We start from the raw sequence: 26,852 nt of genomic DNA, 5'->3' as shown, positions 1-26,852 counted from the left end.
TTCAATCAGAGCTCTAAAGCAACAGATGTGTAGTCAGTATTCGAATATTAGGAGGAGGGGTAGGGGGGGGGATTAAATCACAACACTGCTCTAGTGATTTGCCAGCGCTTGAGCTTTGATGGAATGGGTTGCAGGGCCAACTAGTCGGTCAGAAGCGTATCAAAGGGACCATGGATGTGTAAAAAGCTCCAGCAGGCCAAAGGAGAAGCAACAAGAAATCCACTTTGAACCAGAAACTGCTCAGGGTGGAAAAAGCTGCAGTACAGAGGACATTAAAGGAACATATCAGCAGGTAAGAACAATATTACATAAGGTTTTGTCAAATGCAAGAGCATGAAACTGCAAAATGTATGACTAAACCTTTATCCCATCTATTACTTTTAATGATAAAATGCAACCTACGAAGCCTTAAAGGACTAATTAGTTGAATGTTTATTTCCATGGGTGATTTATCTTTTTTCCTGTAATTCTGTTAAAAAAACAACAACAAAAAAAAAAAACAGCAGTAAAGTGGACAAAAAAGGTAAGGAGAGTAAAATATAAAAGCAATTTAGCAGCATCTTCCTTAATTCAGCTACAGTTAATATAATGAAATTCATCAGTGACCTTTTCCTTTAAGAAATTTCCAATAAAATATTTTCTTTCCATGTATATTACATTCTTGATTGTAATTTTTAACATTTTTCCACTGTATTTTTTTTTTTTTTTTTTTAATGTTAAAAATTCAGACGATTCCCCAAAATTTGCAATAAAAAAGCAAAGCTGGACAAAATCAGAGAAAAATTTGGGTGGCCAACCTCTATCTATTTAAGCTTTGAGGATGTTGGATTTGGGATTAATATTGTAGTGCTGCTACAGTTTAATCCAGTTATGTGTAGAGACTGTGATGGGAGAAAAAACTGGGGACAACCTGGGGGGGGGCAGGGTGTTGGTTATGGGGCGGGGGAGTCGCCAGAGAGAATGAGAGTAACAGAGGGATTAGGGTCAGCCATGTTGAGCATCTGGCTTAGAGATGTCCTATGCCTTTGAACTGTTCTGCATGAACATGGGGATTACACAAGTTGTTACATGTTGTTGTCTAGACCACAACCACACGAAACCTAAATGTGAATAAATGCACTAATAGCTTCTGTTTTGACAGCTGACATGAGGTTGGCCAGTGCTGGGGTCCGGGCCCGGCGGGCTGCGGAGCCATCTGAACCCGAATCAGAGGAGACAACAGAACCGGTCCATCATGAGCACTCCCATCATTCAGAACATCACGAGCATTCGCATGCAGAACATCACCCTAACCCTCACCATGACTACGACCACATGAAGGAAAAGTTCATGAACGAGTTCAGTCACCTTCCAAGTACGTGTCTCCTAGACTTTAAAAGGGAAACATGAACACGTGATCTGAGTTGAGCTGAGATGTTCTGGTTCAGGCACTCTATGATAACCAGCTTGAGTGGGAGCTGTTGGTGGGAGTGTGGTTACACAGGGCCACTCCCTGCTGGGACAGTGTTATTATCTGATTATGGAGAGGGGTGGTGCTGAAAACACATGCATGCTCAGCAAACTGCCACTAGTTAAATGACTGCAGAAATGTTTGAAGTCAAAGTGGAAATGTGGACTTTTGTCACAATAACAACTGTACTTTACTTTGGTGTCAGATTTTATAATAATAATAGGAAGAAATTGAATCTATAAAGCACTTTTCATTCAACAGAATCTGAAAGTGCTACATTAATCCATAAAGACCCAGTGTTACTTTTGTGGTAGTTCTCAAATTATTATTTTTTCTCTATATTTAACATTTATTAAGTGATTTGTCACTATTTATCATAATGTATTTTGCATTTTTCCTGTACAAATCTGGTATTTTCCAATATTTAATGTGCTGATCATATAGATGTTCATAAAACCTCAGATTAAAGTTCAGAATTATTATATCAGAAACAGAGAAAACTGAAGAAAAAGTGACATTTTCATCGAAATATATCATTAAATGAACATAAAACAAGTGTCTCCACCCACTGCCACTGATCCAACTCCATGGGTTTTACTGGTGAATCAATGTTGTAGAAGATGATGGTGTTTCCATGTTCACTACGGAGCCTCTGAACGTCCAAATGGATCATATCTGATGACCATGAAAAGATGACAAACTGTATTTTACACCAATTACTTACATGTATTGATAGGATCAGTGGACAAACAGGTATTTAACATTTTAGATCAGTAGATGATATTGGTCGCCAGTGTATGTTTGGGTCTTTATGGGTTTAAAAAAAATAAAATGAAATAAAATAAAAAGCTACGTTAAACAGAAATTACCACATTAAAACATAAATAAGTGAATAAAATACTACGTGTAAGTCAAAGCATCGTGGGAGCTCTGAAAAGCCTGTCTGAACAGGAAAGTCTCCAGTCCCTTTTTGAATGAGTCCAATGATTATGGAGCTCATTTTGGGATTTATTTGGGTTTATTCATTCATTCAAGTACGTTATCTGAATTGCATCAGATTATGGCAGTAAACTCACTTATCAAAGTGGATTTTTCTTGGATGTAATCTCAAGATGCAAGAGATTTAAAGCCTCCTGAAAATCCTGATGTGTAATACATAGATGCATCTATAAAGCCTTCAATAAAGACAGATGTTTAGAGGATGCATGTATTGTGGGAGTTAACAGCATTGTATTGTTGTTTCTAATATTTACAGCTACTTTCTGCTATAGTATACAGTTTACTGTAGACTATGTGTACTGTGAATTTATTCATAGGCAAGGCAAATTTATTTATATAGCACAATTTGTACACAGGGGCAATTTACAGTGCTTTACAAAAATGGAAAAGAGACAAGTTAAAAATACACAATTAAAACATAATCAATAAAACATAAATAATATTTAAAATAAAGTAAAAGAGAAGAGTATAGATAGAACACTTTCACTTGTTATATGCACAGCGTTTTCAACCTGGACTTAAACATAGTCAGAGTAAAGGGCTGTCTAAAGTCATCAGGAAGACTGTTCCCGATATATTATGTTTTAGCACAGGACAAATGCTCTGATTCTTCATACAGTGAGTAATGACAGCTTATGTTTCATCCCTCAGTTCCCATGTGGGCAGTGGGAGCCATCGTTGTGGTGGTCCTGCTGTTGGTGGCTGCCTTCATCTTCTGCATTTTCAAAAAGTGTTTGGCGAAAAAGAAAAAGCCAAAGAAAGTGCGGGAGAGGAAGGCGGGTCGCCACAGAAAGGCAAAGGAAGGTGAAGGAGAGAATGGAGAGAAGGTATGACATGATTCACGTGGATATATGATCACTGATGATGGAAATATTTGTGATGTACGTCCGATGTGCTGATGTTTGTCTGTCACAGGAGGGGGAGGTGAAGAAGGAAGGGGAAGAAGAGGAGAAAGAGCAGGAGAAGCTGGGTAAGCTGGAGTACTCCTTGGACTACAACTTCACAGACTGTCAGGTAGGTTCTGTGTGGAAACAAACTCACTATCAGATTCGTTAAAGGTGTTCATATGTGATCAATTATAACCTGGGGTGCTGCAAGCAATTGTGGGCCCCATGAAAGGTTAATGTTGTGGGCTCCTCATAGAATAAAAATATCTGTAAATTTAAAAACTTAACTTAATTTAAAACTTAACTTTGGATGTCCAACTCCCAGCTTCAATGCCTCTCTTTTACTCCAAAGCAAAATTTTCACAACTTCTAGCTTATATCCACTGGGCCCCATGAATTTGTCAGGTTTACCCCCCCTTTATGGCGCCCCAGATTATCACATATTTAAATGAATGATTAAAGTATAGTCAGGTGACATTTTAAACTAAAGCCACCAGTCCTTTTGTCCTCCACTGGTCACTCTAACCTGTGTTCTCTCTCCTCTGAAGCTCATCGTGGGTATCCTACAGGCCCAGGACCTCGCTGCTATGGACATGGGAGGAACTTCAGACCCTTATGTCAAAGTCTTTTTGTTGCCGGACAAAAAAAAGAAGTACGAGACAAAAGTTCAACGCAAGAATTTGTGTCCTGTTTTCAACGAGACTTTCATTTTCAAGGTACATGTAACTGGCATAGTGGTTTCTGGTTTAACCCATAAAGACCCAGTGCTAATTTTGTGTCAGCTCCCAAATGAATTTTTCTCTGTATTTAACCTTTATATATCCTCTGGGTTTTGCATTTTTCACTGTAAATCCTATATTTTCCAAATTGAATTTCCTATACTTAATTTAGATGCACATAAATACTCGCTAAATTCAAAGGTTATTATATTGAAACAAAGAAAACTGAAGAAAAAGGGACTTTTTCAGTAAAGATTTCCATAACAGAATGTAAAAACAAGGTTGTCCATCCACTGTCATTGATCCAACTCCGTGGGTTTTACTGGTGAATCAATGTTGTAGAAGATCGTGGTGTTTCCATGTTCACTACGGAGCCTCTGAACATCCAAATGAGTCATATCTGATGACCGTGAAAAGATGGCAAACTGCATTTTACATCAATTATTTACATGTATTGATAGGATTAGTGGATCAACAGTTATTAAACAGTTGAGATCAGTAGATGGTTTAGGTCATCGGTGGATATTTGGGTCTTTATGGGTTAATGTTAAGCATTTGTTCTGTGTTTTCTGTTTGTTTTGTAGACTTTTGATGAGATTTTTATTTATTTATTTATTTATACCTCTGTCAAGTTCAAACATTGTCTCTACTTTGACAAACATATGCTCCCTCCACAATAAATAAAAACAGACTATCTTTTAAAGTCTGCAATCACTATTATATATCCTGTGCTATTATCTGAGTGTATAAACTCAATTATATGCCAAATATAACATTTTTCTGCTGTGATTCTCTGACTACCTCTTCTGTGTAGATTCCCTATGCGGAGTTGGGTGGAAAGACATTGGTGCTGCAAGTTTTCGACTTTGATCGTTTCTCTAAGCACGATATGATTGGTGAGATAAAGATTCCCATGAACAGTGTTGATTTGGGTCAGCCGATGCAACAATGGAAAGACTTGGAGAGTGGTGAGAAGGAGGAGGTATGACATGCCTTATTATTCATGTCATTTTATGTCATTTTTTCATAAATGGAAAAATAAAGATAGTGAGAGTGACTACATGCAGTAAAATATTGTTAGAAATTCCTTTCATAAGATGGACTTCATGACTATAATACACCTTTCACAAATCTTCATTTCAGCAAGAAAAACTGGGCGATATCTGCATTTCTTTACGATATGTACCCACCGCTGGGAAGCTGACGGTAAACATAATGGAGGCAAAGAATCTGAAAAAAATGGATGTTGGTGGTTTATCAGGTAATCACATATGTTCTCCATACTTAGATGTTTGGTTTGTTCTGTTTTGAAGATGTCACACAGATCAATAATAGCTTATTTTTGCCTCTTAAGATCCATATGTGAAGATTGTTCTGCAGCAAAATGGAAAACGGATTAAGAAGAAAAAGACGACAGTCAAGAAGAACACTCTAAATCCATACTTTAATGAGAGTTTTAGCTTTGATGTTCCTTTTGAGCAGATACAGGTAGGTTCTGCCCTCACATAAGGCATTGATTTCAGATTAAAAACAACTGTCAGTGTTGATTTTAATTGGGTCTCTGTTGTCTATTTATTTTTTCAGAAAGTACAGGTCGTCATCACAGTGTTTGATTATGATAAACTTGGGAGCAATGACCCAATTGGAGGGACCTTCATGGGTTATGGAGCCACTGGTGTCGGCCTGCGCCACTGGTCAGACATGCTGGCCAACCCCAGACGTCCAGTGGCCCAGTGGCACACCCTTCTGACAGAGGAGGAAGTGGATGCTGCACTCAAAGCAAAACCTCGCTAGAGTCGTATCAGTTCCATTTCAGAAAAGACGTTTGACATGCTAGTCAGTTTAACCCTGGTGTTTTCTCACTTTGCATGTTCTGTTTTCACACATTTTGAAAACATGGTGATGCTAGTTTTTTTGTGATGTACAGATATGTTTTTGATATTTTGTCGTTTTTAAATCCCATGCTTCCTCAAAACATCTCTTAGACATCTATGTCAATATATGTATACTGTGTGTTTGTTTACATGGGCTATTTGTTTACTGTGAAAACCTGTAACATTTATGTATGCTCCATGCAATGATGTAATAATGTGGCTGCATAAACAAAGGATTTCTGATTTGTTTCTACATCTCATGTTACTATGAACACTGAAATAAAATCACAATGGACGGTTTCATATCACTGCCGCTCTCAATGAACTCAAATCACTTCAGTGAAAAGAATAGAATAGAATAGAATAGAATAGAATAGAATAGAATAGAATAGAATAGAATAGAATAGAAGGAGAACAAAACAGAACAGAATAGAAGAGAAGAGAACAGAATAGAATAGAAAAGAACAGAATAGAATAGAATAGAATAGAATAGAATGGAACAATAATGTCATTTTACACTGTACAATGAAATTTAAAAATGTAATTATCTTCAACATATGTTTACATATACAGAAGTAATAAATAACATAATGTACAATAACAGTAGAATTTATTGTATTTATTTATTATTATTAAATATTTCATAGCTTGATGGTCAGCTGGTTTATTGTTTAAAAAAGAAAAAAAAAAGTGAAAGCTGTATGAATTGAAACATCTATTGTAGAAAAGGGTAGCAGATGGGATCACACTACTTTCCAGTATCATTTCCATTCTTCTTCCACCACTGAATCAACCACATCACCGGTAGGGGACGTCGTTCCTCCCTTTGAGGAACTTTCCCATCATGCTTCCCAACACACGGTTGCCAAGCAACAGAATCAAACTTTGTGTTCAGGCCGTGTCTAAGCTGCTACAGTCAGAGTAAAACTACAGTAGGGTGAGTTTTAACAAACATCTTGCTAAGTCAGATACGGGGTAGTGACGTCATAACGGGAATTCCAACCTGTTTATGTCATTTGTGCTAAGCTAACATTACCTGAGCATTAGCTTCCAGGCTAACCTGTAAATGAGCCAAAGGGAAACTTCCTGTAGGTCCAGGATACTCTTCTACCTTCTTCTTCAGTTTCAACTCACACAGCTTTTATGTTGTTGCTTTTTACAATAAACCAGTTGAGTATCAATGGAATATTAACTAAAATAAACTACTGACAGACTAGGATAAAGGATAGGACATTTAACACCACATAATTCTGTTACTGTATACTGCACTCCTCTGTTTGGTTGGAGTCTGACCACAGGATGAGTGCTGGACGTCCATCTGAGGGGGCAGGCTGCATCACCTGGTGGGGCTTCAGTCCTGCCCGGGACCTGCTGAGCACAGGTGAGTGGTCCTACAGCACATCAGTATCATTTCCATGGTTTAACCCTACTTTAACCTCTCTGAGAGCTATAAGTAACATTACAGATAAAATAATGACTAATTGTGCATGAAATAATAAATTCAGTGATCTGACAGTATGTTAGGGCCTTGGAGTCTGATTTGAAGCCTTATTCCATAATAATTTGTACACCACACTAACCTCTTTTTGACTAATTTATCTAAGAACTAATCACATTCTCTCTAAATCTTAGTGGAAACATTAATCTATTCCTAAAGCAGAAGGCACTACATGTAAAATGAGGATTTATATGTATTTCATAGTAATGCATGAATTAAAAGGACTCATATTTGAACTAGAAAAGCACTCGGAGAGCGCAGACCTCCGCCAAGGCAGATCAGTGCCCCCCAACCACCACCACCCAAAATTTAATCATTTGTTCCTTGTGCCAGTATCAACATTCATTCATTCATTTTCTGAAGCCGCTTTATCCTCACTAGGGTCACGGGGGTCACTTGGAGCCTATCCCAGCTACATAGGGGCAAAGGCGGGGTACACCCTGGACAAGTTGCCAGTTCATCACAGGGCTGACATATAGAGAAAAAACAATCACTCTCACATTCACACCTATGGGCAATTTAGATTAACCAATTAACCTATCAGTGCATGTCTTTGGATGGTGGGAGGAAGCTGGAGTACTGGAGAGAACCCACGCAGACACGGGGAGAACATGCAAACTCCACACAGAAAGGTCCCAGTGGTGTTGGTCCGACTGGTGTTGGAATCGAACCCAGGACCTTCTTGCTGTGAGGCATGAGTGCTAACCACTGCACCACCATCTTGCCCCAGTATCAACATTTCCTGAAATTTTCATCCAAATCCATCCATAACTTTTTGAGTTATCTTGCACACGGACAGACAGACAGACAGACAGACAAACCAACACCGGCAAAAACATACCCTCCTTGGCAGAGGTAATAAGAATGCAGACACTTTGTACATCAAACAGATTTCAGTTTGTACTAAAAGTATGCCGAGGTTCATTCCATACTCCTAGATCCATGTTGTGTTGGAGCTAATGGATGCTCTATTTCCTTCTATCTCTAGGTCCTGTTCGACCTGAAGGAGAAGTTAATATTTTACTCGTTGGCAGTGGGGATCCACGACATATTCTGAAGACCACTGCTGGTTTGCAGGATAAAGACAGCCTTCATGTGAGCCCATGTTTGTTTAACTGCTATGATGTTACCTCAAATGACAAATACAGTGCTAGAAACTGATTTTTTTCATCTGTTACTGTAGGTGTGGGTGATAGAAAACAGCATGGAGGTAGTGGCGAGACAGCTGCTGCTCCTCTACCTGACACTGACGCCTCAGGAAAGCATGGGACTAAACGGTGGGGCGTTATGTGATGCTGTTATGACTGTACAAATAACTGATTAATGTATGAACCAAGCTGGATGTTTAGTTTGACTGATTTTTATTTAGAGAAGACAGAGGTTTTCCTGGAGGTGTTTGGGAATAGTGAAGTCCGTAGTCAGACAGCGGACACACTTGGATGTGTAGCATCACAGCTGTCTATGTCCGTCACTGAAACACTGGATACAGCTACACATCCCTGTCTGGACACGACTCTACTCAAGGTACCACAGACAGTTTCATTTTGGGCTTCTCTAAGATTTTAAGAGTTATGTTTTTCACTGAGTCTTATTCAGTTTAACCCATAAACACCCAAACAGCCACAGGAGACCAAAACCATCCTCTAATCTAAAATGTTTAATACCTGTCTATCCATTAATCCTATCAATACATGTAAGTAATTGGTGTAAAATGCAGTTTATCATCTTTTCATGGTCATCAGATATGACCCATTTGGACGTTCAGAGGCTCTGCAGTGAACGTGGAAACACTGTCATCAACACTGATTACACTGCAAAAATCTAAATCTTACCAAGTGTATTTTGCTCATTCCTAATCACAATATCTCATCACACTTAAAATAAGACATAATCACCTAAAGAGTAACTTTTCAGTGAGATATAAGAACTTATTAGACAATAGATCTTGAAAATCTTATTTCAAGAAATCTTACCAAGATAATTTTCACTTGTTCCACTGGCAGATTTTTTTTTGCTTAATTGAAGATTTTTGGGCTTAAAAATGCATCGTTTTTCTTTTTCCTTTTTGCCAACCAAGCACATTTTTTTTTATTATGTTGAGAAAATACTCCAAAAAAAGGGAAAAAAACCCCACAAGTTTCAAGATTTTTTTTGCTTAACTCAAGATTTTTTTGCTTAAATTAAGCAAAAAAATCTTGAGTTAAGCAAAAAAAAAAAAAAATCTGCCAATGGAACAAGTGAAAATTATCTTCTTGAAATAAGATTTTTAAAGATCTATTGTCTAATAAGTTCTTATATCTCACTGAAAAGTTACTCTTTAGGTGATTATGTCTTATTTGAAGTGTAATGAGATATTTTGACTAGAAATGAGAAAAATACACTTGGTAAGATTTTGGTTTTTGCAGTGTAACCAGTAAAACCCAGGGGGTTTAATCAATAACAGTAGATGGAGACACTTGTTTTGTGTTAAGTTAGTTATGTATTTTACTGAAAAAGTCACTTATTCTTCAGTTTTCTCTGTTTCTGATACAATAACCCTCAACTTTAATCTGAGCTTTTAAGAACATCTACATGATACACAAAATACAGAGGATAATAGTTTAATAAATGGTGATAAATCACTTAAGAAAATAGAGAAATAACTATTTTGGAACTGCCACATAAGTAGTACTGAATCTTTATGGATTAAGACACATTTTAGTTTCCTTCATGTCTAGTTTGACTTGATTTCTTTAGTATTGTTTCCTCATTTCTATAGTTCAGGGAACGAGACGAGCTGCTGAGGATATTCAAGCGGTGGATGCAGCCTCATTCTTCATCATCATCATCAGGATGTTCTGCTCCTATCCTCATGTCTAAGGCCTGGGATTATCGGGTCAGGCAGCACCTTGGAACACGCTATGACTCCAAGAAAGGCTGCTTCGACTGGGACATAACCATGAAGCTGCATGAGAAAGGGGTACTTGAATGTTTTCTAGGCTTTTGATTAAAAAACTTGCTACCCTGAATTCATCCTTCAGAAGTTGGACTGTAAACTAACATGTTGTAAGAGTACTGTGTTCTCTGCGGTTCTGTACCTGCAGTGTCGTGTCATTAACAAACAACAGTATTTCCAGTGGAGGGAACAGGGTGTGGCCTTCGAAATGAGAGAGGGCGTCTATCAAACAACTAATCCAACTCTGCTCTCCTCAAGAGTGTTCAGCCAGGTTAGTATTTGTGTTTTTGTATCTTTTTTTTTTTTGTTGCTTTTTTTGATACAACACAATCCATTGAAGCATGAACTCGATCTGTACACCAATCAACCATAAGATTCTGACCACTGACAGGCAAAGTGGTATTCATTTTTATTATCTCATTACAATGGCAGTGGGTGGATATATTAAGCAACAACTGAACATTTAGCTGTCAAAGATGATGTGTTAGAAACTGCAAAATGGATGAGTAGGGATCTGAGCCACGTTAACAAGGGAGAAACTGTGATGGTCAGATCACTGGGTCCGAGCGCCTTCAGATCTTATTGTTTATTCCAGTGCAGTGTTAGAACCTCCTGAAAATGGACTAAAGAACAACAACCGGATCTCAACCAAACAAGTATCTCTTAGAGCAGAATATTATTACCATCTGTCTAGTATTGTGTAGGTTCCCCTTTTTCTACAAAAACAACTTTAGACTCCACCAGACCTCTGAAGGTGTGCTGTGGTATCTGGACTAAGACATTACCAGCAGATCCATGCAGTCCAGGAAGTAGAGAGGTGGACCCCCATGGAGCAGATTTATCTGATATTCTATGGGCCTGAGATTCGGATGTCCTTCCTTAGTTTATTTTTTCTCTGGACTAACCACTACATACATCAAGACCTGCAGTTGTGGAGATGTTCTGACCCAGTCACCACCGTTACACTATGGACCTGGTCAAAGCCACTCACTTCATTATGTTCAATGTGATATCATGAATTGTGTAAATATAAATGCCACTTTTAATTGGCGTGTTATCTGTACACATTATAAGCTTTCTGTGTATGCTCACGCTGCGTCAAATACCACATGATTACCATTTAGGGTTAGGGTTAACGGTTACGCCACTTCTTCCCTTTTCTCCCCCCTTCACTCTCTCCTTCTCTCCTCCCCTTTTCTTCTCCTCCCCCCTGTTCCTTCATATCAGGTCCAACATCAAAATGTGGTTCAACGAAACTCATAATAAAGACAGCAGAATTTCAAGGGGAGCCTCATATACTTTATGAAGTTTCCCTTGGCAAAGCAAATTTGTTCAGTGCAAAAAAGCAGCCAGACTACTATTCTGCTGTTACGATGCTAAACAAGACAAGTTAAAAAAAAAAAAGAGTTAGCGATTTCGGATATGTAAACCGGAGATCTTGGCGTAAATTGACACGCAATCAAATGGCGTTGAATAACACATGAAAGGATGAAAATGCGTATGCATAGCACGCCAAATGCCATGAGAACTGGCGTGACATACAACGGGATTTCATGAGATCAGTCTGTTATGTTGATCATTTTACTGCTTCCAACACATCAGCTTCAAGGACTAAATGTTCACTTGTGCCTAATATATACAACCCAGTGAAAGGTCCCATTGTGATAAAATAATTATTATTATTACCACTTCTCCTGTCAGTGGTCAGAATGTTATGGCTGATCAGTGTGTGTGTGTGTGTGTGTGTGTGTGTGTGTGTGTGTGTGTTTCAATAGAAGGGGAACAAAGTAGCAGTGACAGGCTACTGGGGAGACATTGTGTCCAGTCCTTACCTCTCATTTGGCATCGAAACTGATGATGAAAGTCTGCTAGAGACACAAAATGGGCAACATATAAAGGTAAAATGTACAGTTAACATGCCTTAATGGTTATTTAAATGAACATGAATACTGTACATGCACTGATGATGGTGTTTTTTTTTTTCCTATCTCATATCCACAGACAGCACAGGACATCTCTATCTCCAATGTGCAGGCACTGTTCCAGTCCCTGTACAGTAGACAAGGCTGCTCTATTACTGCTCAGTCTAATGTAGAGGCAGAGGGTTCCAAAGAATGTGACCCAAAGTCCATTACCCTAAATGGTAAAAGCAAAGTTTATTGTTTAGACAAACCTGCAGCTAAAAGCAGAAGAGCCAAGAGTTATAAATCAGACGAAGGATTTGATTGGTCAAGTTGTTTTAATGTTCGTATTACATTCACTTAACACTGTTAAAAAAAAAAGAAAGAACAGTTCCTTTCGGCTCACTTTCCATCTGATGTGAAATTGTTTTAATGAAGTCTGTATGAGTCCGATTTTTTTCTTTTTTTTTTCAGATCTGATGAATCTAAATGGGATTTCTGTAACCTTCCTGCCTTTAGACTCACTTAACAAACTGCCAGAAAAACAGAAATACTCCCACTTCTTCAACGCCGTCTACTTCTCTGTCAGGTATCTCTCCTTTTTTTCTCCACCAAACACAAAAAATCCTTATCTAGAAAGCAGACATAGACTAGACAATACTCACAGAATACAAAGTAACTGAACCTTTGAGTGCTAACCATCTTTCATTTCTGTGTTTCGGTTCTCGGTTAACACTGTAAAGCTGTGTGCACCAGTTGGGCCCGATGTTGAGACAGATTGCAGCACCAGACGCCGTGCTTATCGTCGAGTTGGCCAAGTGAGGATTTTTATAGTAACAGAGCTTGTTACCATAGTGACAGTACAGTGACCAAGAGTACAGTGATTCTGAGAAATACATCTAGTTTCAAGCCTTTGATTTTGTGATTCTGATTTTGCAACATATTTCACATGGTTTGACTCATTTTAAAAGTCAGTAAATACACAAACAGTCATTGCATTTCTGCATCTTTGCACAGATTCCTTTTGGATCTGAACACGGAGCAAGAAAAAGGCTTTGCAAAGAGAGTGGTGGACATTGCCCAAGAGGCTGGATTTGAACCATGGCATGAGGCAAAGTGTGATGACGTCCATGTTGTTTTCATACCACAGAGGAAGTGAAAGTCTTTAATCTGGACAAGGTACCGGATAATAGATTTAAACATTTCCTCCAATAAGGACATGAGTCATACGATAAGTAACAAGATGCAAATCCCAGGTTCACTCTCACTGGCGCAGAAGGATCTTTATGACTTCGAAAACATTTGTCCATGACACAGGTTGTCAGCTCTGTTTTCTTTGTATTTGCATTTTCATAATTACAATTGTAAAACATATATATTTAATAAATGTCACACAAAAAATCTACTTTTTATTAACACAAGTTATGAATTTTGTTGCATTGTCGCTATATTTGCCTAAAACCAGTCAAGTGTCCTCTTGTTCCTTCCTGTATGGGTGTTTACTTCCAGCGCCCTCCAACCTTTCCCTTTCCATGGACCTTTTTGCTGCAGCAAAACAAGGAAAGATGTGTGAATGTGAAAAATTGTAAGCCAGGTAATAGATGTATGAACCCACATACAGTGAATGGGTGTTTGTTTTAGACCGGAGCTCGGTATTTTCTGTAAATGTTTGAATGCTGCCATCCAAGTGTGGTGTGTTTGCATAGTCAATGCAAAGTTATTCTCAACAGTGGGTTTTTTTTGTTTTTTTTTCATTAAAACAGGGCGGAGATGGTGTCATGGTGTACATTCACTCACAATTTCTGAGCGTGTTGGATTCTGTTCAGAAGGACATTTATCTGTAAAAAAAAAAAAAAAAAGGAAATGCAGGGTCAAATTTTAATATCATTTCTATTTAACTCTTGGTTCCACAAATGTATTCTAGAATGTAACAGAGCTCCTACTGGATAAGATTGTTGTAAGGTCCTGTAAACTTTACTTGTTAATTTTTTGCCTGTTTCTGAATCAAGTATAATTTCCTCTAATTTGCTCTGCTGTAAATCAAATGACTGAATTAGACTTTTAAGTTGCATATACCTGAAGATTTCTCCATTAGGCAGCCCAGATTTATTTTGCATATCTCTCCAAGACATGAATACATTTCCATTCATTAATGGTTGCTATACCTCTGTCCTTTCATGTTTAATGATGTTTTTTGGAGAACTATCCTGGGGTTATTCCATAGAAAGGTATTTTTTGGAATGGCTATCAGCTCTCTTATCACATTCTTTCATTTTTCTCCAAATTGCTCTTTTTTTTTTACTGTGAAATTGATGGAACTAATGTTTTTATTCTTAAAAAATAGTTTTGTGGATAGACTTGGGCATTTTCTTTGTGGATCCATTGCCCTTCTATTGTATTTTTGATTATATGTCGTAAATAAAATGTTTGGGTAGCTAGGTGATATAATTCTAAATCCGGAAGGTCAAAGCCTCCTGCCTTTGGAAGATGTAAAACCTTCCTTTTTATTCTATAGTTTTTATTTTTCCATATAAAGTCCATAATAATGGAATATGCCTTATAAAGAAATATTTTATCAGATTTCATATTATTAAGTAACAACACAAAGTTTCCTTTGGGGGTCAAATCTACTGTCCAAAATTTTTCAAAGTATATCTGTTCTCAGCTCACCTCATATTTCTGCCTCTTCATCTTTTCGGTTAAATCAAATTTTTCTGACTCCAGGTGGTAAATCCATTCCCACATCTCCTTGGCTCGTTCTCTGAAACACAAAAGTATTAATAAGTTGAGGTGACAGACATGAAAACATAGTGTTGTCAGAGCGGAATATCTTTCTTTAGGGCAGAGAACTTTCCAGATATTTAGACAAGTTAAGGTCATTCTCCACAGCAGCTTTAAAGGCACATGCTGCTATTCTTATCTTATGAAATAAAACCTTGAAGCTTTTGACGACTGTTAATCTACTGTACTATTTCTGTGTATTTCTAATTGCTCCTGCATTGTTTTTTTTTCTGTATTGCTATGATGTCTGATACTCAGGACCATGAGTGACTTCATTATAGCTGCCAGTGACCAAAAGCATCTACTGATCTCAAATGTTTGATGACTTTTGAACCACTAATCCTCTGAATAAATTTTAGTAGTACAGGTAAAATGTAGTTTTTCAGTGGCATCAGATGTGACCCATTTGGACATTCAGAGACCCCATAGAAGATGTAGAAATGCGGTCATCCTCTGGAACATTGATTCACCAGTAACACCCATGTAGTTTGACAACAACAATGGTTGCAGACAGTTATTATACATTCAGTTCTCTTCAGTTTTCCCTGGTTTAATATAATAATCTTTGAATTTACTCTGAACGTTCATGAACAATTACATGGTCAGTGACTTAAATATAGGAAAATATCTGTTTTCACTAAAAATGCAAAATGCAGAGGATAATATTACAATAAATGGTGATAAATCACTTAGGAAAGGTTAAATGTAGAGAAAAAGGAATTCAGAAGTCAGGTCTTTAAGGGTTAACCGACCTCAGGCTGTCTTCTCTCAGGTTCTCTATCGCCAGTGGCTTGCGTCTTTCCGCCAGAGTCTTCTTCTTGATTTCCCGTGCGGTTTGCCTTTTGCCTCGCCTTTGCTCCACCTGCAAGAAACCACCACCATCCTCACATTTGCAGCTTCCACACTATAACACACTTGTCTATTACAAAATCAATATTCAGTTGAGCGAGCATTAACGCTGACCTTCATTCATTTCATTCATTTATTTATTTGGAGCACAAGAATAGTATGTTATAACACAAATGACTTGCATATAACGGTGTCTTATAATGCAAATATAATCGACAAAATACATGCAAGCTCAATATTTAATTTCATTCAGTTACGCTAGAAAAGGAGTGGGAAGAAGAAAACATATTTAATCCCACCCCCATTTTTCCATCTTATTATTAACAAAATAAGTTTCAAGTACTCACTCCTGTCTTTAAACTTCAAAACAGGACAATGAACAAATAGGCCTATACCTGATTATAATAAACTCATTCAACAGTATTTACATTATTTAACCAAAACATGTATGAAAAATAAAAACAAAATACATTCATGGTGATGTTACCACAGGTAACAGTTAACCAGTAATTTACGTTATAATAATAATTACATACCAACAATGGTAAGAAAACTATAATACCACAGTGGTAAAGAACAGCACATACCAGCAATGGGAAGAACAACAGCAGAAAGGTAATGAACAACACATACCAACTATATGAGCAACAACAAGCACACATTAACATTCTAAGACAGAATATTGATGTAACATAAGTATTAAGACCCTCTATCTTTATACTGTGACCAGACCATATGGTTATTTACCTTGGCCAAGAACCCGCCAAAGTGAGCCCCCATGTTGGAGAGCACCTTCTTCTTCTTTGCTTCATCATCTGCCCTCTTCTTCGCCTCCTCATCCTCTTTCCTCTGTCTCTCCTCCTAAACAAACGACACAGTTAAGCTGCTGAGAAACCACTTGCAACATAATCAGTCACATCTGAAGAACAAAAATATAATTACCGCAATCCTTGTCTGTCTATCCCGCTCTTTTTCTGCCCTCACGCGCTGCTGCTCAGCTCTTTCTGCCCTGCGGCTCTCCTGAAACAGAAACACCACTTTTACACACAGGTCATTAAACACACTTGTTTTTCCTTAACCCATAAAGACTCAGTGCTACATTTGTGGCTGTTCTCAAATGAATTTTTCTCTCTATTTAACATTTTTTTAAGTGATTTATCACCATTTATTATGATATTGTCATTGTTTTGCATTTTTCACTGAAAATCACAAATTTTCCTATTTTTAATTTCATTCATTCATCTTCTGAACCTGCTTTATCCTCACTAGGGTCACAGGGGTCCTATCCCAGCTACTTATAGGCGAAGACGGGGTACAACCTGGATGAGTTGCCAGTTTATCACAGCACTGACATATAGAATGAACAACCAATCACTCTCACATTTATTTTTAATTTCTTATATTTAATTTAGAGGGCAACACGGGTGGTGCAGTGGATAGCACTCGTTTGATTCCAGCACCAGTTGATGGGGGTGGGACCTTTCTGTGTGGAGTTTGCATGTTCTCCCTGGCATGTTCTCTGGCTTCCTCCCACCATCCAAAGACATGCAATGATAGGTTAATCAGTTAATCTAAATTGCCCATAGATGTGAATGTGAGAGTGATTGTTGGTCTCTATATGTCAGCCCTGTGATGAACTGGAGACATGTCCAGGGTGTACCCCACCTTCACCCATAAGTATCTGGGATAGGATCCAGCAACCCCCATGACCCTAGTGAGGATAAAGCAGGTTCTGAAAATGAATGAATGAATAATTTAGATGTTAGATGTTTAGAAATTCAAAGGTTAGTATATCAAAACAGAGAAAATTGAAGAAAAAAATGACTTTTTCAGCAAATGTATCATTAACTGAAGATAAAACAAGTGTCTCCATCCACTGTCATTGATCCAACTCCATGGGTTTTACTGGTGAATCAATGCTGTAGGGTCAAAACACAGTACTGTCCCATCAGAGAGCGAACTTTAATTGATTGCCATTCCAACATTTATTTCAATTAAAGTAACAACTTCTTTTGGATAATCCCTTATGGTCCAACTAAAGCAAAAATTAATTTAAAAGTAAAAATATGGGTCATTTAGCAACACTAATCTGTCAAATTGTCTCTAAAATGTCCCGTCAGAGAGATTTCGAATATCGTGTTTTGACCCTGTAGAAGATGACTGTGTTTCCACATTCACTACGGAGCCTCTGAACGTCCAAATGGGTCATATCTGATGACCACGAAAAGATGAATAACTGTATTTTACACCAATTATTTATATAGACTGATAAGATTAGTGGATCAACAGGTATTAACCTTTTTTTTTATCAGTAAGTGAGATTGGTCACCAGTGAATGTTTGGGTCTTTATGGGTTAAACACACTTATTTTTCCTTAATGGTTAATTCATCTTGATCCAATCTCTCTTTCAGACAAACAGCTACAAATAAAAACCAGTTTGTGAAAAGCCTCATCCTCTCACAATCCTCTCTTTGAGTCCAATCAGCTCCTCTTCCTCTTTCTTCCTCTGCTCAAAGTGGACATCAATCAGAGTCTGCAGCTCCAGAAGGTCTTTCTCCATCCTTTTTCTGTGGATGTCCTGACATGGACCATCAGCAGACACACAGTCAGGATCATGCTGTTTCTTTGTGGTGTAGTTGTTGTGTTAAACATAACATTGGTGCTACATACATCAAAGTCGACCCTCTCGCCCTCTGGGATTTTAGGAGCAGCGAGCTGAGTGACCAGTGGCCTATGGAAGAAAAGCTAATTTTATGACTGATCAGATTCATTTAAATGTATTTGACTGGTAAAAAAAAAAAAACCTTCAGGATATTCATTATCTTACTTGTATTTGGGGCGTTCTTCTTCAACATGAGGGTCAAAACCAAATAAAGAGTGACAGGTTTACATTATAAACTACAGATCCAAACAGCCAACATCCAATATAAACTCAAACATGCAAAAGTTATTTGACAATAATCAGTCATTCAACATTAGAAAATACACACTTTACATCCACTATGTATGTATAAAGACATGTTCAATGTGCCAACAGGAAAATGACACTTTATACTGGATGCTGTCACTTTGTCTAAGGAGTTTATTGGTTTGTTTTGTGTGTTACTGAAAAACATATTCCTAAAAGCTACATGCAAACGCCGGAAGGATACAACATGTAAAGCAATATTTGTATTTTAAAGGTTCTCCTGCAGGGACAGTTTCAGTGACAGGTAATCCTGTGTTTAAGACATGTGATCTAGCGGTCTAATTTCTTAGGTAAAAAAGGTAAAAAAAAAAAAAAAAAAAATCAGTCCAGTCTCACCTCCCTCTCCCTGCTCCTCATCCTCCTCTGAAGCAAGAAAAAGTGGTTAAATTGATCCAATAGAAAAACAAAAAAACAAAACATGAGGTTGACATGAATATATACACATAAAAAGCAGTAGACGTACCTTCATGGTGGCCTCTAAAGTGGGGGAAAAATAGGGAAAATACTTTAAAATAATGTATAAAAGAAAAACAAAACCAACTGACAATGACAATTAACCCTTAAAGACCTACAAGTTTTTTGTAGTGACTGTCACATGGAGTTTTCTTTACATCTAAGCTTTTCTGAGTATGTTATCACTATTTATTATTTTATCTTTCTCTGAAAATCAGATATTTTCCTATATTTAACCCTTATGCTTCCCTCAAAAAAAAAAACAAAAAACCTTGTGTCTACACAAAAAACTACTATAAAATTATCATCCGTTTTTTTTTTTAAATATAAATCTCTTAAACAACTCCCCCCTGCTCAAAACTACCAAACATTCAACAGTTTTCTGGATTTTAACCCTTTAAATGCCAGTTTAATTACTTGAATTCTGAGTGATTTCTTACAAAAAACACAAAAAATTTAATATATCAAATAATAAATCACTCAGAATTCCAATTATTAAGCTGGCACTTAAAGGGTTAAAATCGTAAAAACTGTTAAATGTTTGGTAGTTTTGAGCATTGGGGAAGTTGTTTAAGAGATTTATTTAAAAAAAAAAAAAAAATAATAACAAAAAAAAAAAAGAAAAAAAGTTGATGTATGATGATTTTATTGTGCGTGGACATTTTTGTCCATGAGGGTGACCAGAGGGTGCAAAATGCATCATGGGAAAATAAAAGACATGTAAGAGTAAAAGACACTGGATTTCAAAAATATGACTAAAAAGAAACATTTTTGCCAAATTTCATGCCAAAGCCACAATGATCAACAAATAAATTTTTTTTAAAAAAGAGAAAAATGAATAAAAAATGCCCGAGGGAGGCATAAGGGTTAAATCACTGACTATATAAAAGTAAATTCAAAGGTTATTATAGAGAAAACTGAAGCAAGAGTGATTTTTTTCAACAAAATATATCCTTCACTGAGCGTAAAAACAAATGACTACAACCATTCAAACTCCATGGGTTTTACTGGTGAACCAATGCTGCACATGATGACAGTGTTTCCATGTTCACTACAGAGACTCTGAACATCCACATGGGACAAATCTGATGAAAAGCTGAGAAACTGCATTTTAGCTGAACTATTTCAATGTATAGATAGGATTAGTGGTTCCAAAGTTGTTAAACATTTTAGATCAGTAGATGCTTTTGGTCACTGGTGTATGTTTAGGTCTTTAAGGGTTCATGAACTCACCCATGGTCTTCCACATCAGACATCATGGCGCTACAGACAAAAACAATGAAACAAGAGTGATTACACTGCAAAAATCAAAATCTTACCAAGTGTATTTTTCTCATTTCTAGTCAAAATGATCTCATCACACTTAAAATAAGACATAATCACCTAAAGAGTAACTTTTCAGTGAGATATAGGAAATTATTTTTAGACAATAGGTCTTGAAAATCTTATTTCAAGAAATCTTACCAAGGTAATTTTCACTTGTTCCATTGGCAGATTTTTTTTTTTGCTTAATTCAAGATTTTTTTAATTTTTTTTTTTTTTTTGCTTAATTCAAGAAAAAAAAAAATCAAGATTTTTTTTTTTTTTTGCTTAATTCAAGCATAAAAAAAAAAAAAAAAAAAAAATTCAAGATTTTTTTTTTGCTTAATTCAAGCAAAAAAACAAAAACAAAACCTGCCAATGGAACAAGTGAAAATTATCTTGGTAAGATTTCTTGAAATAAGATTTTCAAGATCTATTGTCTAAAAATAAGTTCCTATATCTCACTGAAAAGTTACTCTTTAGGTGATTATGTCTTATTTGAAGTGTGATGAGATCATTTTGACTAGAAATGAGAAAAATACACTTGGTAAGATTTTGATTTTTGCAGTGTAGAAATGCACAGAATCAGTACAGTAGATCAATGTTGTCTTATTGTATTTAGTTGTGATCTTTTAAAACTGAATATAGGATAAGATAAGATAAGATAAGATAAGATAAGATAAGATAAGATAAGATAAGATAAGATAAGATAAGATTAGATTAGATTAGATAAGATATGCCTTTATTAGTCCCACAAGGGGAAATTCCAGGTTTACAGCAGCAAAGTACAAAAGCACACAAGAGCAAAAGAAGTGCAAAATCAAAAATAAAGACAAATCAAAAATCAAAAAAGCTATATACACTTTACAGCTGTGTACATGCTGATCATGCCACAGGTTAGATATGAATATGATTTATGCACAGAATTATTTCAAGCTCAAAACAATAGCCAATTTAATTTGTAGATCCCCCTGCCTTACCAATATGACTTCATACAATATTAAAGTTTCCATTCTTGTTTGATTAAAAGGATTTAGAAGAAAGCTATGAGTACATAGAGATGAGATAAATGTAAAATTGCCCGCAAAATGCAAGGCTTAAACTAGACTGAGGTGTTTCATGAAGATGAATGACATGTTCAACACAGGTCGGTGCTTTTGTTCAAAGAAAAAGATTAAGGCAAAGGCCATTTGTAGCTAATGATCTAGGAATAGAAAAGGCTGCAGAGACTAGGCCGGAGCAGTGTCCTGTTACCCAGGATAAGAGTGAGGTATCAGCTGGCCGATCCTCCTTTTTAATTTGATTTAGAAGAGAGAATGTGGGATTAGAGATTCGACCGGTCGGCTGGCTGCTATTAACACCAGCCAAGTCCTCTATTATCATTTTATCTGTCACAACATCACTGAACTAGAGATGTCAGTATGTGCTTGGAGCCCCATAAATAAATTATTACTCCAAACCTTCATCAGTTTATGTGTTTTAACTAACATGAAGTCTGCAAACATGCAAAAAGCTGCATCTGAAATGGTCATCATCTTACCCATAAAACAAATATGAAACACATGCTATTTTCCAGACCGTATTAACACGGCAGATAAAACCCTGAGTTTTTGTTTTTTTTTTCAGATCCCCTCATAGTTAGTTTTGAGCCAAGATCTCCGAGCATGAGCATGTGAATCTGAAAAAACATGGGCACAGGGACAGGAGGCAGATGAGGGATTGGGAGAGGAATTCATCACATTGCTTCACTGTCAAATGTTTCTGGCCAAACACCCCAACAGAGTCCCGCTCTGCAGCATAGACACATCGACACGGAGCTAAAAATAACTTGTCCTCAGGGAGCATTCCTCATTTCACCTTAATGCACTCAATCCCTGATGGGCCCAGGGACCGGTTATACTTTACTGATTCAATATCAATTCAAGTAGAGGCAGAAAAAGTGCATCTAAAACATTATGAGAACTAATTTGTTATTTTAGCTGCTTTATGAATATAATTGTAATGGAATCAGAGACCATTGATTAGTAGTAATTCACTGTTATTTGACTAATAAAAGATTATCAAACAAATCTAAGCAAAACATTTCCAGCCTTGAAACCATGTGACTAAAAGTACATTCATATCAAGGTCAATGTAACATACAATGAAAGTGAATATTCACTGTTGTACAAGGCATCTGTAAATCTATGTAGAATAACAAAATATTACCTACCCGTGTGTGATCAGTGGAGAGGGGAGCTCACTGGGGTGAGAACACGAGGTGTAACAGGCAGGAGGGAGAACAGCTTTATATAAGGTAGGATGACAAGGAGGTGACTTGGAATAAAATGTGTGTGCGTGTCCTGCGTATCAGGCAGGATTTTGGAAAAAGGGGGACAGGGAATGGATGTGGATTATTGTTGGCGATTGGGAGTGTAAGACGAAGTCTGACAGACAGGATAATGAGTGAAGGGTTTGATGGTGACCTCACAGCTGAAATAAGAGACAAAAGACAGGTGGTATGAGCTCCGATAAACACAGACCAGACACGGCAGACCAAATCTATCTATCTATCTATCTATCTATCTATCTATCTATCTATCTATCTATCTATCTATCTATCTATCTATCTATCTATCTATCTATCTATCTATCTATCTATCTATCTATCTATCTATCTATCTATCTATCTATCTATCTATCTATCTATCCATCCATCCATCCATCCATCCATCCATCCATCCATCCATCCATCCATCCATCTATCTAGAATAGATCTTTATTGTCACTGTCACAGGAACAATGAAAATCAGTTTAGCAGCTCAGTTCATTTAGTAGCAAAACACTTAGCGCAAAAGGGACTGTATAAGAAAAAAATAAATAAAATAAAATAAAAAATATCACAGAGTATTAAAGCAAAAGCAGGACTGTGAAAAGGCTTCAGAATAAAATATGAATATGCATGTGCCACTAAAGTAATACTAGAACTCTTGAGATGAACAAAATATACAGAAAGAATATACAAAAGCTAGAACTATACCACAGATGAAAGGTATGTACAATGAATAGGATATATACAGTTAGTAGTAGTAAGCACTTCTATCTATCTATCTATCTATCTATCTATCTATCTATCTATCTATCTATCTATCTATCTATCTATCTATCTATCTATCTATCTATCTATCTATCTATCTATCTATCTATCTATCTATCTATCTATCTATCTATCTATCTAATAACATTTTTATTTCTATGGTCTAAATATCCATCTTTTGTATGTCTGCTTGTACCAGGGGCTTTTCCCAAGGTGATCGTCTTCCATGTCCTGTTTGAGCTTTTGCAGACAGTTTTGTGAAATGCAAATACTATACCCTAGATGGTCCAATGCAAAAAAAAATTTCCATAAGACAAATGCTTTCAAGGGATGATCCCACATGCCACAGGTTTGGACAAAAACAAGCAGAGAGATTCACAGGGGTTAGGAAACATGAGGTAAGAGTCACCTATAAACTTTACATTTATATGTAGAGATAGAATTTTGAAAGACTTACAATTAGATGTCATGTGATGTAGCATCTTCTGGAAATTTTAGTTCATAAATGCTCGACTGTCTGTGTAGGGCTCAGTCTAATTCCAAACTATAGTTGTATGGCTGTAATATTTATTTTATGTTTCCTTTGATTCTAGACATGATGAATAACTGTATTGCACATTTTGCAATTTAACAAGAAATCAGGACCCTGCACTTTTACTTTTTCCCCTAGTGACAATCACTGTACAGGGTGGAGAAGCAAAATTTACAATGAACATTTAGTTGTTTTTTCTCAGCAGGCACTACGTCAATTGTTTTGAAACCAAACATATATTGATGTCAAAATCATACCTAACACTATTATCCATACCTTTTCAGAAACTTTTGCCCATATGAGTAATCAGGAAAGCAAACGTCAAAGAGTGTGTGATTTGCTGAATGCACTCGTCACACCAAAGGAGATTTCAAAAATAGTTGGAGTGTCCATAAAGACTGTTTATAATGGAAAGAAGAGAATGACTATGAGCAAAACTATTACGAAAGTCTGGAAGATACTATTAAAGAAGAATGGGAGAAGTTGTCACCCCAATATTTGAGGAACACTTGTGCAAGTTTCAGGAAGCGTGTGAAGGCAGTTATTGAGAAAGAAGGAGGACACATAGAATAAAAACATTTTCTATTATGTCAATTTTCTTGAGGCAAATAAATTCTCATGACTTTCAATAAACTAATTGGTCATACACTGTCTTTCAATCCCTGCCTCAAAATATTGTAAATTTTGCTTCCCCACCCTGTATATTGTGATAAATATCACTGTATTGCATTGGTTAATTTTGTTTAAATTGTTATCTTTGCTTCCAAAATGAATCAGACATGGTTTTTACTTAATTTCTCTTAGCACTGATTTTTTTTTATGATTTTAAATGTTCTACCTCTAAATTTTTAAAATATTGTTCATGCTCTGACTTTAAATAATGATCTTCTACCACAATTAACCATCTACTTTCTTCCCATCTCACTTAGGAAGAAAAATATTCCATTAAAGTTTAAGGAAATATTGATGATTACCTCCGCCAAGGAGGTTATGTTTTTGCCAGGGTTTGTTTGTTTGTTTGTTTGTCTGTCCGTTAGTGTGCAACATAACTCAAAAAGTTATGGACAGATTTTGATGAAATTTTCAGGGTTTGTTGGAAATGGGATATGGAAGAAATGACTAAATTTTGGTGGTGATCGGGGGTGGGGGGGCCCACGGGGGGGCCCATTTCCAACAAACCCTGAAAATTTCATCAAAATCTGTCCATAACTTTTTGAGTTATGTTGCACACTAACGGACAGACAAACAGACAGACAAACAAACAAACAAACCCTGGCAAAAACATAACCTCCTTGGCGTGGGGGGGACCCACAGGGGGGGCCACTGATCAGCCTTGGCGGAGGTCTGCGCTCTCCGAGTGCTTCTTGTTATATTTATAATCAGCATGAACAGGACATCTTACAGCTGAAGCCGTGATGTGTCCCAATATTTTTGTCCATATCATTTATAAACATCAACAGAAGACAAAACATCAGAATTCAACATGTCTGAACACTTTTGTCCATATAGTGTATTTCCAAGGAATGCGCAAACCAAAATCTTGTTGTAAAGCCAAAGCTATTTGAGAATCAAAGCAGTATGTAAAACCTGTGGCAATTACTCTAGTATGTATAGTGTGCAGCTAAGCAAATATAAATCCACAGTCCACATAGATTCCAGTGTATATCGTTACGTAAACTAAATTTGCATTTAAAACTCTTTAGAGACAAACCAACTACTGTCATTACATTTAGAGAGAACTCCTGAGACTTGAACTCATTTCATTACAGTTGTGTTAATTGGATTAAATAAGTGACATCTACCTTCTATGTCCTAGAAAAAATATGTCATATCTGGTGATTTTGCTGCTAGTTTCAGGTAAGTGTCTTTGTGCGACTTTATAATATTAGAGCACCCATTGTTATTGTATAATTCAACTATTATTCACAAGAGATTTCCCTGCAGGGAGGATGTCTCTGTGTTCACTCATTCATCGAGAGTATTACCTGATCCCTCTGGCCAAGTCCTGGAATGATGCCCAGGTGTACTGCAGAGAGAACTACTTTGACCTCGCCGTTATAGGAGACCGCGAGGACTTGAAGAGGCTGAGCAACACGGCAGCAGCCGCCGGTGTGAACGGACAGCTCTGGATTGGGCTGAAAAAAGATGGGGCGGCGGTGTGGCTGTGGTCTGTGGGGGACACTCAGAGCGGTCATGGATTGGTTAATGAATACACTAACTGGGCAAGTTCACCAGAGTCCTCACACCACTGTGGGGGTATGAGGCATGATGGGAAATGGCTCAGTGCACTCTGTCAATCAGAACTTCCCTTTGTCTGTCAGGGCTGTGAGTAACCACTTCTTTATGATCATTTCTTATGAGAGAGGGATCATAGGTTTTGCCATCTGTTATTAGATTTATGCTCAGACACAAGGCCGGCTTTTCTTTCGTTAGTCATGGGATCAGTAAAGTACACACATGCATTCACTGGCCACTTTATTTGGTACATCTTGCTAGTGGGTCATTCCATGGCAGTTCAACCAATGGTCCCCACATGACCCCCTCAGAAAATTCTGAAAAAATTCACACTTGTTCACCTACCAGATAAACGAACACATCCAAAAATTTTAATGTCATATCTGTAATAG

At 37.0% G+C, this 26,852-nt stretch overlaps 4 protein-coding genes across 6 annotated transcripts; 3 read left to right on the top strand and 1 right to left on the bottom strand.

Moving 5' to 3' along the window:
* Positions 1 to 80: 80 nt before the first annotated feature.
* On the top strand, positions 81 to 6,237 carry LOC115410307 (synaptotagmin-1-like). Of its 2 annotated transcripts, none has more exons than XM_030121908.1 (9): positions 81 to 292; positions 1,127 to 1,354; positions 3,101 to 3,276; positions 3,365 to 3,463; positions 3,885 to 4,052; positions 4,870 to 5,037; positions 5,199 to 5,316; positions 5,410 to 5,543; positions 5,640 to 6,237. In XM_030121908.1, the coding sequence occupies exons 2-9, from the start codon at positions 1,147 to 1,149 to the stop codon at positions 5,847 to 5,849; spliced, it is 1,281 nt and encodes a 426-aa protein (XP_029977768.1). In that variant the 5' UTR covers positions 81 to 292; positions 1,127 to 1,146; the 3' UTR covers positions 5,850 to 6,237. The 2 variants fall into 2 exon arrangements, with proteins under 2 accessions (XP_029977768.1, XP_029977767.1); XM_030121907.1 differs by having other exon boundaries at positions 82 to 292; positions 1,142 to 1,354.
* Positions 6,238 to 7,122: 885 nt separating this feature from the next.
* On the top strand, positions 7,123 to 14,139 carry dnaaf3l (dynein axonemal assembly factor 3 like). Its single transcript, XM_030122618.1, has 11 exons — positions 7,123 to 7,310; positions 8,416 to 8,522; positions 8,611 to 8,704; positions 8,797 to 8,951; positions 10,186 to 10,386; positions 10,511 to 10,633; positions 12,138 to 12,260; positions 12,364 to 12,505; positions 12,738 to 12,852; positions 13,007 to 13,081; positions 13,281 to 14,139. Exons 1-11 carry the CDS (start codon positions 7,229 to 7,231, stop codon positions 13,420 to 13,422), a joined length of 1,359 nt encoding a protein of 452 aa, XP_029978478.1. The 5' UTR covers positions 7,123 to 7,228; the 3' UTR covers positions 13,423 to 14,139.
* Positions 13,691 to 26,616, bottom strand: tnnt1 (troponin T type 1 (skeletal, slow)). Of its 2 annotated transcripts, XM_030122619.1 has the most exons (14): positions 26,211 to 26,616; positions 22,830 to 23,089; positions 20,549 to 20,578; positions 19,326 to 19,339; positions 19,199 to 19,225; positions 18,722 to 18,740; positions 18,565 to 18,625; positions 18,356 to 18,472; positions 16,836 to 16,913; positions 16,641 to 16,754; positions 15,797 to 15,906; positions 14,934 to 15,024; positions 14,061 to 14,101; positions 13,691 to 13,808 (listed from the first exon to the last, which is right to left on the bottom strand). In XM_030122619.1, the coding sequence occupies exons 3-14, from the start codon at positions 20,572 to 20,574 to the stop codon at positions 13,763 to 13,765; spliced, it is 744 nt and encodes a 247-aa protein (XP_029978479.1). In that variant the 5' UTR covers positions 20,575 to 20,578; positions 22,830 to 23,089; positions 26,211 to 26,616; the 3' UTR covers positions 13,691 to 13,762. The 2 variants fall into 2 exon arrangements, with proteins under 2 accessions (XP_029978479.1, XP_029978480.1); XM_030122620.1 differs by lacking the exons at positions 19,326 to 19,339; positions 20,549 to 20,578; positions 22,830 to 23,089; positions 26,211 to 26,616 and having other exon boundaries at positions 18,722 to 18,737.
* Positions 25,951 to 26,558, top strand: LOC115439419 (early activation antigen CD69-like). The gene is made up of 2 exons (XM_030163258.1): positions 25,951 to 26,082; positions 26,170 to 26,558. Exons 1-2 carry the CDS (start codon positions 26,049 to 26,051, stop codon positions 26,556 to 26,558), a joined length of 423 nt encoding a protein of 140 aa, XP_030019118.1. The 5' UTR covers positions 25,951 to 26,048.
* Positions 26,617 to 26,852: the final 236 nt, after the last annotated feature.

This window comes from Sphaeramia orbicularis, chromosome 19, assembly GCF_902148855.1.
Source record: "Sphaeramia orbicularis chromosome 19, fSphaOr1.1, whole genome shotgun sequence".
NCBI lineage: Eukaryota > Metazoa > Chordata > Actinopteri > Kurtiformes > Apogonidae > Sphaeramia > Sphaeramia orbicularis.
The sequence above is the reverse complement of the archived record's forward strand: the minus strand, read 5'-3'. Positions and strand labels throughout refer to the sequence as shown.

Bases quoted from the DNA above. Each gene is read 5' to 3' on its own strand.
- tnnt1 (XM_030122619.1), bottom strand. From the start codon at position 20,574: ATGATGTCTGATGTGGAAGACCATGG. The intron at 16,755-16,835 runs GTAATTATATTT...TCGTTTGTTTAG, and splicing joins ATAGACAGACAAGGATTGCG to GAGGAGAGACAGAGGAAAGA. The intron at 15,025-15,796 runs GTCGGTTAACCC...TTTGTGTTTCAG, and splicing joins CTGAGAGAAGACAGCCTGAG to AGAACGAGCCAAGGAGATGT.
- dnaaf3l (XM_030122618.1), top strand. From the start codon at position 7,229: ATGAGTGCTGGACGTCCATCTGAGGGGGCAGGCTGCATCACCTGGTGG. The intron at 8,523-8,610 runs GTGAGCCCATGT...CTGTTACTGTAG, and splicing joins AGGATAAAGACAGCCTTCAT to GTGTGGGTGATAGAAAACAG. The intron at 13,082-13,280 runs GTGAGGATTTTT...ATCTTTGCACAG, and splicing joins CTTATCGTCGAGTTGGCCAA to ATTCCTTTTGGATCTGAACA.
- LOC115410307 (XM_030121908.1), top strand. From the start codon at position 1,147: ATGAGGTTGGCCAGTGCTGGGGTCCGGGCCCGGCGGGCTGCGGAGCCA. The intron at 5,317-5,409 runs GTAATCACATAT...TTGCCTCTTAAG, and splicing joins GGATGTTGGTGGTTTATCAG to ATCCATATGTGAAGATTGTT. The intron at 5,544-5,639 runs GTAGGTTCTGCC...TTATTTTTTCAG, and splicing joins TTCCTTTTGAGCAGATACAG to AAAGTACAGGTCGTCATCAC.
- LOC115439419 (XM_030163258.1), top strand. From the start codon at position 26,049: ATGTCATATCTGGTGATTTTGCTGCTAGTTTCAG. The intron at 26,083-26,169 runs GTAAGTGTCTTT...ATTTCCCTGCAG, and splicing joins GATTTTGCTGCTAGTTTCAG to GGAGGATGTCTCTGTGTTCA.